Below are 18,812 nucleotides of genomic sequence, written 5' to 3'. Positions count from 1 at the left end.
CCACGGTAAATCCACAGGTAAAACGCAGTGCCTTTTACCCGCGGATTTTTCAAAAATGATGCTGAAAAATCTCATACGAATCCGCAACGTTGGCACATAGCCTTAGAGTTGGGTTGGAATTAGGGTTGTGGTTAGGGTTAGGGGTGTGTTGGGGTTAGGGTTGTGGTTAGGGGTGTGTTGGGGTTAGGGTTGTGATTAGGGTTACGGCTACAGTTGGGATAAGGGTTAGGGGTGTGTTGGAGGTAGAATTGAGGGGTTTCCACTGTTTTGGCACTTCAGGGGGTCTCCAAACGCAACATGGCGCCACCATTGATTCCAGCCAATCTTGTATTCAAAAATTCAAATGGTGCTCCCTCACTTCCGAACCCCGACGTGTGCCCAAACAGTGGTTTACCCCCACATATGGGGTACCAGCATACTCAGGACAAACTGCGCAACAATTACTGGGGTCCAATTTCTCCTGTTACCCTTGAGAAAATAAAAAATTGCTTGCTAAAACATCATTTTTGAGGAAAGAAAAATGATTTTTTATTTTCACGGCTCTGCGTTGTAAACGTCTGTGAAGCACTTGGGGGTTCAAAGTGCTCACCACATATCTAGATAAGTTCCTTGGGGGGTCTAGTTTCCAAAATGGGGTCACTTGTGGGGGGTTTCTACTGTTTAGGCACACCAGGGGCTCTGCAAACGCAACGTGACGCCCGCAGACCATTCCATCAAAGTCTGCATTTCAAAAGTCACTACTTCCCTTCTGAGCCCCCACGTGTGCCCAAACAGTGGTTTACCCCCACACATGGGGCATCAGCGTACTCAGGAGAAACTGGACAACAACTTTTGTGGTCCAATTTCTCCTGTAACCCTTGGGAAAATAAAAAATTCTGGGCTAAAAAATTATTTTTGAGGAAAGAAAACGTATTTATTATTTTCACGGCTCTGCGTTATAAACTTCTGTAAAGCACTTGGGGGTTGAAAGTGCTCACCACACATCTAGATAAGTTCCTTTGGGGGTCTAGTTTCCAAAATGGGGTCACTTGTGGGGGGTTTCTACTGTTTAGGCACACCAGGGGCTCTGCAAACGCAATGTGACGCCCGCAGACCATTCCATCAAAGTCTGCATTTCAAAAGTCACTACTTCCCTTCTGAGCCCCCACGTGTGCCCAAACAGTGGTTTACCCCCACACATGGGGTATCAGCGTACTCAGGAGAAACTGGACAACAACCTTTGTGGTCCAATTTCTCCTGTAACCCTTGGGAAAATAAAAAATTCTGGGCTAAAAAATTATTTTTGAGGAAAGAAAACGTATTTATTATTTTCACTGCTCTGTGTTATGAACTTCTGTGAAGCACTTGGGGGTTCAAAGTGCTCACCTCACATCTAGATAAGTTCCTTTCGGGGTCTAGTTTCCAAAATGGGGTCACTTGTGGGGGGTTTCTACTGTTTAGCCACATCAGGGGCTCTGCAAACGCAACGTGACGCCCGCAGAGCATTCCATCAAAGTCTGCATTTCAAAACGTCACTACTTCACTTCCGAGCCCCAGCATGTGCCTAAACAGTGGTTTACCCCCACATATGGGGTATCAGCGTACTCAGGAGAAACTGGACAACAACTTTTGGGGTCAAATTTCTCCTGTTACCCTTGGGAAAATAAAAAATTGCGGGCTAAAATTCATTTTTGAGAAAATAATTTTTTTTTTTTTTTTCATGGCTCTGCGTTATAAACTTCTGTGAAGCACTTGAGGGTTCAAAGTGCTCACTACACATCTAGATTAGTTCCTTTGGGGGTCTAGTTTCCAAAATGGGGTAATTTGTGGGGGATCTCCAATGTTTAGGCACACAGGGGCTCTCCAAACGCGACATGGTGTCCGCTAATGATTGGAGATAATTTTCCATTTAAAAAGCCAAATGGCGTGCCTTCCCTTCTGAGCCCTGCCGTGCGCCCAAACAGTGGTTTACCCCCACATATGGGGTATCTGCATACTCAGGACAAACTGGACAACAACATTTGTGGTCCAATTTCTCCTATTACCATTGGCAAAATAGGAAATTCCAGGCTAAAAAATCATTTTTGAGAAAAGAAAAATTATTTTTTATTTTCATGGCTCTGCATTATAAACTTCTGTGAAGCACCTGGGGGTTTAAAGTGCTCAGTATGCATCTAGATAAGTTCCTTGGGGGGTCTAGTTTCCAAAATGGGGTCACTTGTGGGGGAGCTCCATTGCATAGGCACACAGGGGCTCTCCAAATGCGACATGGTGTCCGCTAACAATTGGAGCTAATTTTCCATTCAAAAAGTTAAAAGGCGCGCCTTCCCTTCCGAGCCCTGCCGTGTGCCCAAACAGTGGTTTACCCCCACATATGAGGTATCGGCGTACTCGGGAGAAATTGCTCAACAAATTTTAGGATCCATTTTATCCTATTGCCCATGTGAAAATGAAAAAATTGAGGCGAAAATAAATTTTTTGTGAAAAAAAAGTACTTTTTCATTTTTACGGATCAATTTGTGAAGCACCTGAGGGTTTAAAGTGCTCACTAGGCATCTAGATAAGTTCCTTGGGGGGTCCAGTTTCCAAAATGGGGTCACTTGTGGGGGAGCTCCAATGTTTAAGCACACAGGGTCTCTCCAAACGCGACATGGTGTCCGCTATCGATGGAGATAATTTTTCATTCAAAAAGTCAAATGGCGCTCCTTCCCTTCCGAGCCTTACCATGTGCCCAAACAGTGGTTTACCCCCACATGTGAAGTATCGGTGTACTCAGGAGAAATTGCCAAACAAATTTTAGTATCCATTTTATCCTGTTGTCCATGTGAAAATGAAAAAATTGAGGCTAAAAGAATTTTTTTGTGAAAAAAAAGTACTTTTTCATTTTTACGGATCAATTTGTGAAGCACCTGGGGGTTTAAAGGGCTCACTATGCATCTAGATAAGTTCCTTGGGGCGTCTAGTTTCCAAAATGGGGTCACTTGTGGGGGAGCTCCAATTTTTAGGCACACGGGGGCTCTCCAAATGTGACATGGTGTCCGCTAAAGAGTGCAGCCAATTTTTCATTCAAAAAGTCAAATGGCGCTCCTTCCCTTCCAAGCCCTGCCGTGCGCCCAAACAGTGGTTTACCCCCACATATGAGGTATCAGCGTACTCAGGACAAATTGGACAACAACGTACGTGGTTCAGTTTCTCCTTTTACCATTGGGAAAATAAAAAAATTGTTGCTGAAAAATCATTTTTGTGACTAAAAAGTTAAATGTTCATTTTTTCCTTCCATGTTGCTTCTGCTGCTGTGAAGCACCTGAAGGGTTAATAAACTTCTTGAATGTGGTTTTGTGCACCTTGAGGGGTGCAGTTTTTAGAATGGTGTCACTTTTGGGTATTTTCAGCCATATAGACCCCTCAAACTGACTTCAAATGTGAGGTGGTCCCTAAAAAAAATGGTTTTGTAAATTTCGTTGTAAAAATGAGAAATCGCTGGTCAAATTTTAACCCTTATAACTTCCTAGCAAAAAAAAATTTTGTTTCCAAAATTGTGCTGATGTAAAGTAGACGTGTGGGAAATGTTATTTATTAACTATTTTGTGTCACATAACTCTCTGGTTTAACAGAATAAAAATTCAAAATGTGAAAATTGCGAAATTTTCAAAATTTTCGCCAAATTTCCGTTTTTATCACAAATAAACACAGAATTTATTGACCTAAATTTACCACTAACATGAAGCCCAATATGTCACGAAAAAACAATCTCAGAACCGCTAGGATCCATTGAAGCGTTCCTGAGTTATTACCTCATGAAGGGACACTGGTCAGAATTGCAAAAAACGGCAAGGTCTTTAAGGTCAAAATAGGCTGGGTCATGAAGGGGTTAATTAGTTTTTTAGATAAAGTATTTTTCTCCCTATAGTTTTTTAGAGCTTCAATGGTGCCATCCTGCTTTAGTAGTGCAAATGCTTTCTTTTTACTGTTAATTGCCTGTCTTACTTCTTTGTTTAGCCACATTGGGTTTTTCCTATTTCTAGTCCTTTTATTCCCACAAGGTATAAACCGCTTACACTGCCTATTTAGGATGTTCTTAAACATTTCCCATTGTAATGACTCTATATATGAGTTTCACTTTTTGTATTGAAGAACTGAAATAAATGATATTCTAATTTTGTAAGACGCACCTGTATCTACCCTCATATACAGTGCCAGTGACCCTGTAACATTTCTTATAATAATATACATATAAAGTTATTCATTTGTGTCAATATAACACATTACTAAATCAGCTCTGTATTTCACATAACTCTTGAAGGATGTTCCCCAGGGTCTATTTACCCTCTAGTTGCTGTTGTATTCCCCATGCTGTAGTTCTGCATCTCCTAGTTGAGCATGCACAGTAAATATAGTCTTTCTCTTCTGTATAATATCAGAGCTCTGCTATGCATTCACCTTGGATATAGAGTATATTCTATGTTTAGAATAGAATCTACTTTTCTGCTTGATGCCTGCTGCTGACAGGTGAGTTATGTAAAACTGAAAATGCTGCTTTGTTGAAGCATGTGGCAGAAGATAATCCTCTGCCATATGCATCAACTGAGAAGCATTTGCAGTTTTGCAATATTGAACTGTCAGCAACAGGCATCAAAGAAAACTACATTTTGTCTCCATTCTGGTGTGTCTAGTTATTACAAGATCTGTTATGTAGGCAGAACAGAGCTCTTGACCTAGGCTGAAAACAAGGTAAGAGTAATGTTTAAGTAGATGGCAGATAAAATTGGCCAAGCAGACTTCTGCACAGGACCATGCAGTGCAGCAAAGAATAGTGTTTTGTAAACATAGATTAGCTTAATTATCTGCCAACTATATGGATATAGCTGAGCTGAGCACAGTGCAGCAAACCTGTGATGGAAGTGATATCTTACATGTGGATTAGTCAGCTCACTGTAAGCACAGCCCTGAATCATCACTTCAGAGAGGTGTGGCAATTGTACAGCACACAGGAGAGGAAGGGATGGGTTGTGCAGCATAGAAGAAGCAGGGTGCTGCTGGTAAACTTAGCTTAAGCAGTGCAAGAATAGGATCGCACATTCAGGTTTGTGAAGATGGATACACAGGCTGACTGATGGAGATGAAAAAAGAACGAAAAAAATGTTATGTAGCGCTTGGTTTGTATAGTAACAAAAAGTTGGCATTCAGTGTACTCTATGAAAAAAAGTATGCAATTTTGGTAATAACCCTTTAACATGCTTTCCAAACTTCGGAAAAGAAATAGACATTCACAGACAGTGTTAATAATCTGACATTTGAAATTATATTTTCTATTATTTTGCTTATGTCCTATAAGATAGCAAAATACTAGATCTCCGAAGAGTACATACTCAATGGTGCTGGAGTGTGAGGCTCAGTCACTGACTGTCCTGTGCTTCCACTCTTCGTTGGTTTCATGGTTGTTTCATTTTCTCCTAAACGCTCTTGCTTTGTTCGGTTTAAAGCATTCTCAATAAAGTAGACATCATCCCTGAGCTGTGATATTTGAGAAAAGCTTAACTCCAAACCCTGTGAAGACATAAAGAAGACAAGAATTTTATTGAATACATCACTCAGAAAAGAAGAATAGAAAGCAGAGACATTAATCATTTGAGCTTAAATGTGACAGTGTGCAACCATTTACCAGATGATCAAAAACCAGACACGTAAGAATGCTGGATTTCTGCCTCAAATGAATGATGTGTTTTCAGTGGTTTCCATTGGACAGATTCAGTTAAGGGAATCACTGTGCACTCACACACACCACACACACAACAGTGCACACACACACACCACAGTGCACACACACACACACGCACGCACACACACACACACCACAGTGCACACACACACACACGCACGCACACACACACCACAGTGCACACACACACATGTACCACAGTGTGCACACATACATCACTGTGCACACACGCACACACACACCACAGTATACGCACACACACACATACACACACACACACACCACAGTGCACACACACATGCACCACAATGTGCACACACACAACAGTGTGCACACATACATCACTGTGCACACACGCACACACGCACCACAGTGCACACACACACTCAAATCTTCCTTTGCTGAAAGTGTTATGATACAAAATGCAAAACATGGTTATATGCTGCCATCCTGTGGCAAAACTGGGTGTTCTGTGTGTGTGTGTGTGTGTGTGTATATATATATATATATATATATATATATATATATATACATTTCTGTTCCTTTGTTCTTTTTAATCACTGTTTGATATTTATTCTTATATGATGTTAACATATATGTTCTTACGATTAAAAGTAAAGTACATACTGTATATACACACCGCATATAAAAAGTCTGCAGCTCCCTGTTAACATTAATGTTACCCATAATCTGATCAAATCTATTGAAGGCAAACAATACAACAACAAAACACAATTAAAATAATAATAGTGCATAAATGTGAACATGCTCTTTTAAATGGGGATGTCAATCACATTTAATCCATGCTGAATAGTAGTCAGTGCACAGCTCCCATCATTTAAAGGGAACCTGTCATCACGAAAATGCCATCCAACCTGCAGGCATCATGTTATAGAGCAGGCGAGCTGAGCAGATTGGTATGTACAGTAGTATTGTGAGAAAAGATTCAAAGCAAGGCTACGTTCACATGTTCAGTATTTGGTCAGTATTTCACATCACTATTGTTAGCCCAAAAACCAGCAGTGGAACTATGAGAGGAAAAGTATAAGGGTATGTTCACACGTTCAGGATTTCCATCCTTTTTTTTTCAGGACAGTTTTTTTAAAAAACTGCAGCTCTTGGCAGAAAACGCAGGTCCTTTTTTTGTCCTTTTTTGATGCGTTTTTGATGCGTTTTTTGATGCGTTTTTTGATGCGTTTTTTTATCCTTTTTTTACTGTGTGTTTCCTAGGAAGCTTTTTAGGGCTAAAATGGCTGAAAATACCTAACCCTACCCCTAACCCTACCCCTAACCCTACCCCTAACCCTAACCCTAACCCTACCCCTAACCCTACCCCTAACCCTACCCCTAACCCTAACCCTACCCCTAACCCTACCCCTAACCCTACCCCTAACCCTAACCCTACCCCTAACCCTACCCCTAACCCTACCCCTACCCCTAACCCTACCCCTAACACTACCCCTAACCCTACCCCTAACCCTACCCCTAACCCTACCCCTAACCCTAACCCTACCCCTAACCCTAACCCTACCCCTAACCCTACCCCTAACCCTAACCCTATTCTAACCTTAGTGAAAAAAAAAAAAAATTCTTAATTTTTTTTATTGTCCCTACCAATGGGGGTGACAAAGTGGGGGGGTGTCATTTACTATTTTTTTATTTTGATCACTGAGATAGGTTATATCTCAGTGATCAAAATGCACTTTGGAGCGAATCTGCCGGCCGGCAGATTCGGCGGGCGCACTGCGCATGCGCCCGCCATTTTGCAAGATGGCGGCGCCCAGGGAGAAGACGGCCGGACGGACACCGGGACGCCGGGTAAGTATAAGGGGGGGAGATTAGGGCACGGGGGGGCATCGGAGCACTGGGGGGGGGGCATCGGAGCACGGGGGGGGCATCGGAGCACGGGGGGGCGGGATCGGAGCACGGGGGGGCAGCCACACTCCGCCCACGCACTTCCGCCCGCTCCCCCGCACTTCCTGCTGCAGCGGTTCTGCACATCAAATCGCAGTAAAACCCGCAGATATATTTTTGATCTGCGGGTTTTACTGCGATTTTGACCTCACAATGGAGGTCTATGGGTGCAGAACCGCTGCGGTTCAGGAAGAAGAATTGACATGCTCCTTCTTTTTTCCGGGAGCTATTCAGCGCGTCTTTTTTTTTACAATTTCCGGACCATGTGCACAGTGTGTCCTGTTTTCCATAGGGTACAGTGTACTGTACCCTGCATGGAAAACAGCTGCGGAACCGCAGCCGCAAAACCGCCGCGGTTCCGCGGTAAAAAACGCACTGTGTGAACATGGCCTAATAGAAACATATGCACCACTTCTGCATTTTTCACCTATTCCTGGTTTTGGCTTATAAATACTGAGGTAAAAAAAGTTCCAAATACCAAAGTGAACATAACCTAGCTTGTGTTTTCATCATTTAATCCTCTGCTCTTTCTGGGATTTTGGGTCCAGTAGGCGGTCAGATGAGTGATTGACAGCTTTCTTTATATAAGAGTGCATACAGAGATAGCTGTCAGTCACTGATAGGACCGCTCACTGGACCAAAGACCCCAGAAACAGCAGAGTTGTAAATGATGAAATCACAGGTTGCACTGATTCTTTCCTCACAAAACTATATATCATTCTGCTCAGGTCCTCCTGCCCTATAACATGGTGCCTGCAGATTGGACGGCATTTTATGGCTCACTCACACTAGCATATAACACGGCCGAGTGCTATCTGATGTTTCATTGGATTTCTCTCGGCCAAATGTTATACTATGGGTCAGTGCAGAGCTGACATTTTTTTTCTTATACTCAGGCAGCATGAAAAATCAAACGCAACATGAGACTAGTGCTTCCAATAACGGGATAACAAGCACACATTCAAGTTCATGGGAGCGTGTGAAATGTTGGACTGCACTCAGATGTCAAACAAGTGCAATGTACGAGCACATGGAAAAGATGGCGAAATTAAGTTCTCCATCTTCTCCGCACCTCTGCTGCAATTGTCTCATGCGAGAGAAAGGTATTACACTAAAATAACTTTTGAATCAAGCTCTGACAAAGTTTGAGCCTAGTGTCATTAGCATAATTAGTTCCTTTCTCTGGCATGAGGGAATATTCGGCAGTGTGACCCAGGGCTTATGGTGACAGGTTCCATTTATAGTGATACTGATTAAAGGGAATCTGTCCGCTGGTTATTACTATTTAATCTGATGGCAGCATGAAGTAGTGGCATAGACGCTGATTCCAGCGATGTGCCACTTACTGGGCTGCTTGCTGTAGTTTCAAAAAAAATCACTGTTTTATCATCAGGAGATTATCAATAGAGGACTAAAAAACCTGCTGCCCGGTAGTCCTCCATAAGCATGAGCTCTGTATAAATCTGTCACCACCACTGAGCGCAGTTTTCTGCCTATGCATGTTGCAAACAGAAAGATGTCAATTATTGGTATGAACGATATTATATAGCGCTCAGCATTAAGAGGAATGGTAAATCTCCAGCAGAGAAAACTGTGCCTAAACTACACTATGCAGACCAAAAAGGGACACATTGCTGCAGTCAAGATCTCTGCCCCTACATCATGCTGTTATCAGATTGCAAAGAATAATTTGGTGAAATATTCCCTTTATCTTCATATAAAGTTTTGATGTTCTAGTAGAATTTTCCTGACATTTTCTTAGTTGCATTGCATAGCAAAATCCACGATCTATAGCTTTCAGTGTTGTTGAAAGTTAGCAGAAGGAAGCCAAAAAAATGTCCAATGCTTTAAATTTACCATGGAACCTTGTGAAGACAGCCATCAAGAAGTGCCACAAGTATAGTACAAAAGTGACATTACCTGGAACTGGACATTCTCAAAAATTGATGAAAAACAAAAATAATATTGTCCTGGGAGGCTGCAAAGATGCCTATTGCAACATTAAGGAAGCTGCATGAATTTCTGTCAAGGACTGCTTGTGTACTGCATGCGAGAACAATCTTCCATATTCTTCATCTATCTGGCCTGTCGGGTAGGGTGGCAAGGTGGAAGCCTTTTCTTACAAAGAAAAACATCCAAGCCCAGCTATGTTTTACCAAAACTTACATCATCTGCCAAAAGCATGTGGGAGAATGCTTTGTGGTCTGATGAGACCAAGGTTTTGCCCATAATTCTGCCATTTTGCTGAACAGTAGAGAGTCAGCAGATGCTTTAAATGAAAACAAAAATCTCACCCCAAGAGCTGCTCATCTCATCTGTTATCTAATATTGGAAACCAGGAAAAAATATATACACTGTGTGCACAATTATTAGGCAGGTTATATTTCCGATGATTCATTTTATTTTTGAGACTCTACCGTGTTGTTAGTCAATCGAAAAGGTTAATAAACCTGAATATTTAAGAAAGTAAAAGTCAGGTTTTGTCTTTCTTAGGAGAATAGCCATGTGTGCAGAATTATTGGACAACTATTATTATGCATAATTATTATTCAATCAAATGAAAAATTTTAATTTTCCCGTCTCAACTGTTTATTTTCATCTGTTAAAATGAGAACAATAATGAAACAATTCAAAATGTGCAAAAATACATTTCTGACATTCAAAAGATAATAGTAGTCACAATCAGCAACCTTCTTTTTAATTAACAATCATAAACCTTCTATCCATGAAGTCAGTTTCTTAATCTGTTGACATTCAACTTTTTGGGCAGCACCAACCACAGCCTTCCAGACACTGTTCAGAGTTCAGAGTCAGTGTACTGTTTTACTTCACCATGTGTCTGCCATTTAAAAAGGGCCCACAAGTTCTCATTGGGGTTTATTACAAATGAGGAAGGGGCCGTGTCATGAGTCCTTACCCTTTAAGGCCCATTTTGCCTGAGGAAAACAAGCTAATAATTCTTGATAATAGGTGTATTATTCTTTGGCCACATTCACCCTCATTACACAAATACACATCCCCTAATGTGCTTCACCAATAAGCTGTTTCGTGCGTTAAAGCTGTGAGTTCAGCTGGGCGCTAGATTGCAGCCATACGCCTTACGCGAACAGTCATACACAAGTAATGGGTTTTTTCAAGGAACGACTTGCACTCATTAACACACACACGATTACAATTGTATACTAGCGCATGGCCGTGCGGTCATGCGAACCTTTTATAGCTGCAGTATGTACAAGACCTTCCTAGAAGGACCAATGAGAGGCTGTCACAGAAGTTGAGCACCTTCAGGACCTTCCTGGAGGACCAATGGGATCTGCTGCAGTATCTGAGCATGTGACCCTCGATCTCCAATGGGAGATCTTGCCCTGGGCATGCTCAGAAGGTAAAAAGCAGGACTTCATCCCAAAAGCGTCTGCTCGCCGCTGCCCAGCACTGGCTTCAATGGCAGAAGCAGGAAAAGCAGCAGTAACCCTTTGCACAGAGAGAGAATGAGCAAGACGCTGGGACCGACGTCTCCGCTGAGCAGGCTCCACTGCGGCTGATGCAGAATAAGAGACCGTAGCAGACATGGTTCGAGATTCCCCCTGTGCAGCGGCGGGAACTCGACTCCTTACACGGTCAGTCTGAGTCTGCTGCACACCCAAATGAAACACTGCTGTAAGCAAGCGACAGGACTTTTTGTGTAATTTTGTGGGCCGAGTGCTGTTGATTAGAGTTGAGCGACCTTGACCTTTTTAGAGTCGAGCCGGGTTTCGCGAAACCCGACTATCTCAAAAGTCGGGTCGAGTGAAATCGGCCGATTATGACGTAAAGTCGGGATCGACCGAAACACGAAACCCAATGCAAGTCAATGGGGCAGCATAGTCGGCAGTGAGTGGGGGCCAGGAAAACACCTAGAGTGCCCATTTTAATGTCAAAACCATCCATTCTTCTTAATGAAGCTTGTCAAGCGTAATTTACCTTATAATAATTGGAAGGCATTTGAAATTGGGGGTCATTTGGCTAAAGTTGTGGTGGGTAGGGCTGGTTCAAGTAATTAGTGGGCCCAGGAAATCTGGACCACGTCACGGCAGTGGAGCAGGGAGAGGTAAGTATTTCAACTTTGCAAGTGCTGTGAACCTGAGCAAGCAGGGGGGGCCCACTCGTTGGCATTGGCACTGGCACAGGGCCCCTCAAAGTACAGCGGTGTGTTTGCACGGCGGGGGCGCCTCCCACCGGCAGCAACACTTTTGCGTACCATGAGAGGCCCTGTGCCAGTGACGTCGCCAACTAGTATTCCTCCCCCCACCTGATGAAGGAACCTGCACTTTCATCTGCACCTTCCTGTTTGTCCCCGTGTAAGGTGGTATGGTATGCGGGAAGGGGGACCTGACTTTCAGCAGGGTCACAATCTTGCAGTGTAGCGTGCACGGGAAATGTTGCGTTATGGGTCAATGTACCAGCAGACTCATCTATCACTGGCTGGGCAATGGGCAGGATGAGGAGGAAACACAGATATAGGCCCAAAGAATAAAGTGGGCTAAATGCAGTTCAAAATTGGTAACACAGGACTAATCAGGGGGCATTGCAGTGGAGGACAACTGGAATGAGAGGCTGACACAGAGAGTAGGCCCAAATCAGTAAGTAGTCGAAATGCAGTTCAAAATTGGCAACAGTAGTAAACAGGCGGCACAGCTTTGTTCAGTGGAGGAGAACAGCAAGGAGTGGCAGACACCGATAGTAGGCCCCAACCCAACTAGTAGGCCAAATGCAGTCTAACATTAACAACTACTTAACGAGCGCCTGAAAACGGAATTTCAGGACAGGAAACCAGGAGAACAGCAAGGAGCGGCAGACACCGATAGTAGGCCCCAAACCAACTAGTACGCCAAATGCAGTTGTTCCGTTTAACCACAATTTAATGAGAGCCTGAAGATAGAAGTTCAGGAAAGGCAACCTGGAGAACACCTTGGAGTGGAACACACCATCTCTCTACACCCCATACCCAATTTGTAGGCCTAATGCAGCGTAGTTTCCAACAACTACTAAACGAGAGCATGATGATCGAAGCATTGGCGAGGAAACCTGGGGAACACCTTGGAGTGGAACACACAATCTCTCTACACCCCATACCCAATTTGTAGGCCTAATGCAGCGTAGTTTCCAACAACTACTAAACGAGAGCCGGAAGATCGAAGCAATGGAGAGGAAACCTGGGGAACACCTTGGAGTGTAACACACCATCTCTCTACACCCCATACCCAATTTGTAGGCCTAATGCAGCGTAGTTTCCAACAACTACTAAACGAGAGCCGGAAGATCGAAGCTCAGGAAAGGCAACCTGGAGAACACCTTGGAGTGGAACACACCATCTCTCTACACCCCATACCCAATTTGTAGGCCCAATGCAGCGTAGTTTCCAACAACTACTAAACGAGAGCCGGAAGATCGAAGCAATGGAGAGGAAACCTGGGGAACACCTTGGAGTGTAACACACCATCTCTCTACACCCCATACCCAATTTGTAGGCCTAATGCAGCGTAGTTTCCAACAACTACTAAACGAGAGCCGGAAGATCGAAGCAATGGAGAGGAAACCTGGGGAACACCTTGGAGTGTAACACACCATCTCTCTACACCCCATACCCAATTTGTAGGCCTAATGCAGCGTAGTTTCCAACAACTACTAAACGAGAGCCGGAAGATCGAAGCAATGGAGAGGAAACCTGGGGAACACCTTGGAGTGGAACACACCATCTCTCTACAGTGGAACACACCATCTCTCTACACCCCATACCCAATTTGTAGGCCTAATGCAGCGTAGTTTCCAACAACTACTAAACGAGAGCCGGAAGATCGAAGCTCAGGAAAGGCAACCTGGGGAACACCTTGGAGTGGAACACACCATCTCTCTACACCTCATACCCAGTTTGTAGGCCCAATGCAGCGTAGTTTCCAACAACTACTAAACGAGAGCCGGAAGATCGAAGCTCAGGAAAGGCAACCTGGGGAACACCTTGGAGTGTAACAAACCCTCTCTCTACACCACAGAAGGGCTGATTCTTAGGAAGGAAGGCTGTCGGAAAGAAGCAGGGCGCGTCCGAGGGTGATTATATTCTTATTAGGTATATACTCACCCTCGGACGCGCCCTGCTTCTTTATTTGTAACGAATGTTTATTTGCAATGTGGTTTTGACTTACTCTATTTTTTTGGTAAATAATGATTTTATTATTTTCATTGTTTTGCATCTTCTTGGCAATAATATAAAGAAGACGCGACAGGACAACACTCGGTGGATGGCATATCTGTGTTTAAAATTGAAAAAACCTTTCAGTTAACTACTTGCAGGAGAAAGTTATTGTAGCTGGTGGCCATTTTTAGTACTGTACCAGATTTTTGTTGTATGTGTTTGTTTTTAATGTTAAAATGTCTGCATTTGATATCTCTCCAGTATTTTCTATTTTATAAGCAAAATACTTATTTTTATATTTTATGATGTTGGTTCCAGGGGTACACGGGCAGCAGTGGTGTGGTCAGTGGAAGCCTAGTGGAAGGAGTGACCGCAGACAGGCATCGAAGGCCTAAAATAATAACACATGGCTGTAGGCAATTTTAAATTGGTTACAGGGGTACACGGGCAGCAGTGGTGTGGTCAGTGGAGGCCTAGTGGAAGGAGTGACCGCAGACAGGCATCGAAGGCCTAAAATAATAACACATGGCTGTAGGCAATTTTAAATTGGTTCCAGGGGTACACGGGCAGCAGTGGTGTGGTCAGTGGAGGCCTAGTGGAAGGAGTGACCGCAGACAGGCATCGAAGGCCTAAAATAATAACACATGGCTGTAGGCAATTTTAAATTGGTTACAGGGGTACACGGGCAGCAGTGGTGTGGTCAGTGGAGGCCTAGTGGAAGGAGTGACCGCAGACAGGCATCGAAGGCCTAAAATAATAACACATGGCTGTAGGCAATTTTAAATTGGTTCCAGGGGTACACGGGCAGCAGTGGTGTGGTCAGTGGAGGCCTAGTGGAAGGAGTGACCGCAGACAGGCATCGAAGGCCTAAAATAATAACACATGGCTGTAGGCAATTTTAAATTGGTTCCAGGGGTACACGGGCAGCAGTGGTGTGGTCAGTGGAGGCCTAGTGGAAGGAGTCAGCGCAGACAGGCATCGAAGGCCTAAAATAATAACACATGGCTGTAGGCAATTTTAAATTGGTTACAGGGGTACACGGGCAGCAGTGGTGTGGTCAGTGGAGGCCTAGTGGAAGGAGTAACCGCAGACAGGCATCGAAGGCCTAAAATAATAACACATGGCTGTAGGCAATTTAAATTGGTTCCAGGGGTACACGGGCAGCAGTGGTGTGGTCAGTGGAGGCCTAGTGGAAGGAGTGACCGCAGACAGGCATCGAAGGCCTAAAATAATAACACATGGCTGTAGGCAATTTTAAATTGGTTCCAGGGGTACACGGGCAGCAGTGGTGTGGTCAGTGGAGGCCTAGTGGAAGGAGTCACCACAGACAGGCATCGAAGGCCTAAAATAATAACACATGGCTGTAGGCAATTTTAAATTGGTTCCAGGGGTACACGGGCAGCAGTGGTGTGGTCAGTGGAGGCCTAGTGGAAGGAGTGACCGCAGACAGGCATCGAAGGCCTAAAATAATAACACATGGCTGTAGGCAATTTTAAATTGGTTCCAGGGGTACACGGGCAGCAGTGGTGTGGTCAGTGGAGGCCTAGTGGAAGGAGTGACCGCAGACAGGCATCGAAGGCCTAAAATAATAACACATGGCTGTAGGCAATTTTAAATTGGTTCCAGGGGTACACGGGCAGCAGTGGTGTGGTCAGTGGAGGCCTAGTGGAAGGAGTGACCACAGACAGGCATCGAAGGCCTAAAATAATAACACATGGCTGTAGGCAATTTTAAATTGGTTACAGGGGTACACGGGCAGCAGTGGTGTGGTCAGTGGAGGCCTAGTGGAAGGAGTGACCGCAGACAGGCATCGAAGGCCTAAAATAATAACACATGGCTGTAGGCAATTTTAAATTGGTTACAGGGGTACACGGGCAGCAGTGGTGTGGTCAGTGGAGGCCTAGTGGAATGAGTGACCGCAGACAGGCATCGAAGGCCTAAAATAATAACACATGGCTGTAGGCAATTTTAAATTGGTTCCAGGGGTACACGGGCAGCAGTGGTGTGGTCAGTGGAGGCCTAGTGGAAGGAGTCACCGCAGACAGGCATCGAAGGCCTAAAATAATAACACATGGCTGTAGGCAATTTTAAATTGGTTACAGGGGTACACGGGCAGCAGTGGTGTGGTCAGTGGAGGCCTAGTGGAAGGAGTCACCGCAGACAGGCATCGAAGGCCTAAAATAATAACACATGGCTGTAGGCAATTTAAATTGGTTCCAGGGGTACACGGCCAGCAGTGGTGTGGTCAGTGGAGGCCTAGTGGAAGGAGTCACCGCAGACAGGCATCGAAGGCCTAAAATAGTAACACATGGCTGTAGGCAATTTTAAATTGGTTACAGGGGTACACGGGCAGCAGTGGTGTGGTCAGTGGAGGCCTAGTGGAAGGAGTGACCGCAGACAGGCATCGAAGGCCTAAAATAATAACACATGGCTGTAGGCAATTTTAAATTGGTTCCAGGGGTACACGGGCAGCAGTGGTGTGGTCAGTGGAGGCCTAGTGGAAGGAGTCACCGCAGACAAGCATCGAAGGCCTAAAATAATAACACATGGCTGTAGGCAATTTTAAATTGGTTACAGGGGTACACGGGCAGCAGTGGTGTGGTCAGTGGAGGCCTAGTGGAAGGAGTCACCGCAGACAGGCATCGAAGGCCTAAAATAATAACACATGGCTGTAGGCAATTTTAAATTGGTTCCAGGGGTACACGGGCAGCAGTGGTGTGGTCAGTGGAGGCCTAGTGGAAGGAGTCACCGCAGACAGGCATCGAAGGCCTAAAATAATAACACATGGCTGTAGGCAATTTTAAATTGGTTATAGGGGTACACGGGCAGCAGTGGTGTGGTCAGTGGAGGCCTAGTGGAAGGAGTGACCACAGACAGGCATCGAAGGCTTAACATAACAAAAATGTCAATACAATGGTATTGTCAGTGGCAGGCATTGAAGGATGTCAGCGCATAGACTAAACATTGGTGGAGCTGTGAGATAATTTTGCAAGTGGTAGAGCACTGTTTGAGCTGGGGTGGGGGGAAACTGTCTTGTGGCCGGCGGTACAGGCCCAGGGCCCCTCATATTACAACGGTGTGTCTGACGTTGGGTGCGCACCACCACCGCCAGAGACACTTTATTGTACTAGGAGGGACCCAGTGGCAGTGCCGTCGACCAAAAGCGGGCTCACCCACCTCTTCAGACAAACAGCACTCTCACGGGTGCTGTCGCCAAGTGTCGATACCACGGCCCCGTGTGGGGAGTTTGGCCATTTAGTGAGGTGTAAACATGTCGTATGCTGGACAATCAGGTGCAGAAAATTACGAGATTGGAAAAGGCATTCAGAATAGTCCACAGGCAAGACCTTTTCATAGGAAAGCTAGGTGTCAGCCGGGCAAGGTGGGGCAAAAGATTTCGAAATCCAGTTGTGGTTCATTTTAATGAAGGTTAGATCATCTACATTTTGGGTAGCCAGACGAGTCCTTTTTTCTGTTAGTATTGAACCTGCAGCACTGAATACTCTTTCTGATAGGACACTAGCTGCCGGGCAAGCAAGCTCCTGCAATGCATATTCTGCCAATTCTGGCCAGGTGTCTAATTTTGATGCCCAGTAATCAAATGGGAATGACGGTTGAGGGAGAACATCGATAAGGGATGAAAAATAGTTTGTAACCATACTGGACAAATGTTGTCTCCTGTCACTTTGAATTGATGCTGCAGTACCTGTCCTGTCTGTGGTCATAGCAAAATCACTCCACAACCTGGTCAGAAAACCCCTCTGGCCAACGCCACTTCTGATTTCTGCCCCTCTAACTCCTCTGGTCTGCTGGCCCCTGCAGCTCGTGTGAGAACGATCACGGGCGCTGTGTGCAGGGAATGCCAGAAGCAAACGGTCAACAAGAGTTGATTGTTTGGTTGCTAATATTAGTTCCAAGTTCTCATGTGGCATTATATTTTGCAATTTGCCTTTATAGCGAGGATCAAGGAGGCAGGCCAACCAGTAATCGTCATCATTCATCATTTTAGTTATGCGTGTGTCCCTTTTGAGGATACGTAAGGCATAATCCGCCATGTGGGCCAAAGTTCCAGTTCTCAAATCTGCGGTTGTGCTTGGTTGAGGGGCAGTTTCAGGCAAATCCACGTCACTTGTGTCCCTCAAAAAACCAGAACCCGGCCTTGCCGCGCCACCAATTTCCAGTGGCCCCGGAAAAGCTTCCTCATTAAAAATATAATCATCCCCATCATCCTCCTCGTCCTCCTCCTCTTCGCCCGCTACCTCGTCCTGTACACTGCCCTGGCCAGACAATGGCTGACTGTCATCAAGGCTTTCCTCTTCCTCAGCTGCAGACGCCTGATCCTTTATGTGCGTCAAACTTTGCATCAGCAGACGCATTAGGGGGATGCTCATGCTTATTATGGCGTTGTCTGCACTAACCAGCCGTGTGCATTCCTCAAAACACTGAAGGACTTGACACATGTCTTGAATCTTCGACCACTGCACACCTGACAACTCCATGTCTGCCATCCTACTGCCTGCCCGTGTATGTGTATCCTCCCACAAAAACATAACAGCCCGCCTCTGTTCACACAGTCTCTGAAGCATGTGCAGTGTTGAGTTCCACCTTGTTGCAACGTCTATGATTAGGCGATGCTGGGGAAGGTTCAAAGAACGCTGATAGGTCTGCATACGGCTGGAGTGTACGGGCGAACGGCGGATATGTGAGCAAAGTCCACGCACTTTGAGGAGCTGGTCGGATAACCCCGGATAACTTTTCAGGAAGCACTGCACCACCAGGTTTAAGGTGTGAGCCAGGCAAGGAATGTGTTTCAGTTGGGAAAGGGAGATGGCAGCCATGAAATTCCTTCCGTTATCACTCACTACCTTGCCTGCCTCAAGATCTACAGTGCCCAGCCACGACTGCGTTTCTTTCTGCAAGAACTCGGACAGAACTTCTGCGGTGTGTCTGTTGTCGCCCAAACACTTCATAGCCAATACAGCCTGCTGACGTTTGCCAGTAGCTGCCCCATAATGGGAGACCTGGTGTGCA

The 18,812-nt window shown here is 45.0% G+C and overlaps 1 protein-coding gene across 1 annotated transcript in view; it reads right to left on the bottom strand.

The window, feature by feature from the left end:
* The window catches only part of LOC138656668 (EF-hand calcium-binding domain-containing protein 14-like), a 295,394-nt gene that overhangs the window by 74,710 nt on the left and 201,872 nt on the right, over positions 1 to 18,812 (bottom strand). The window contains exon 7 of the mRNA XM_069743764.1: positions 5,349 to 5,526. Within this exon, the coding sequence (XP_069599865.1) occupies positions 5,349 to 5,526 (178 nt within the window). The remainder of the gene's footprint in view (positions 1 to 5,348; positions 5,527 to 18,812) is intronic.

Source organism: Ranitomeya imitator, chromosome 1, assembly GCF_032444005.1.
Source record: "Ranitomeya imitator isolate aRanImi1 chromosome 1, aRanImi1.pri, whole genome shotgun sequence".
NCBI classification, from domain to species: Eukaryota; Metazoa; Chordata; class Amphibia; order Anura; family Dendrobatidae; genus Ranitomeya; species Ranitomeya imitator.
The sequence above is the reverse complement of the archived record's forward strand: the minus strand, read 5'-3'. Positions and strand labels throughout refer to the sequence as shown.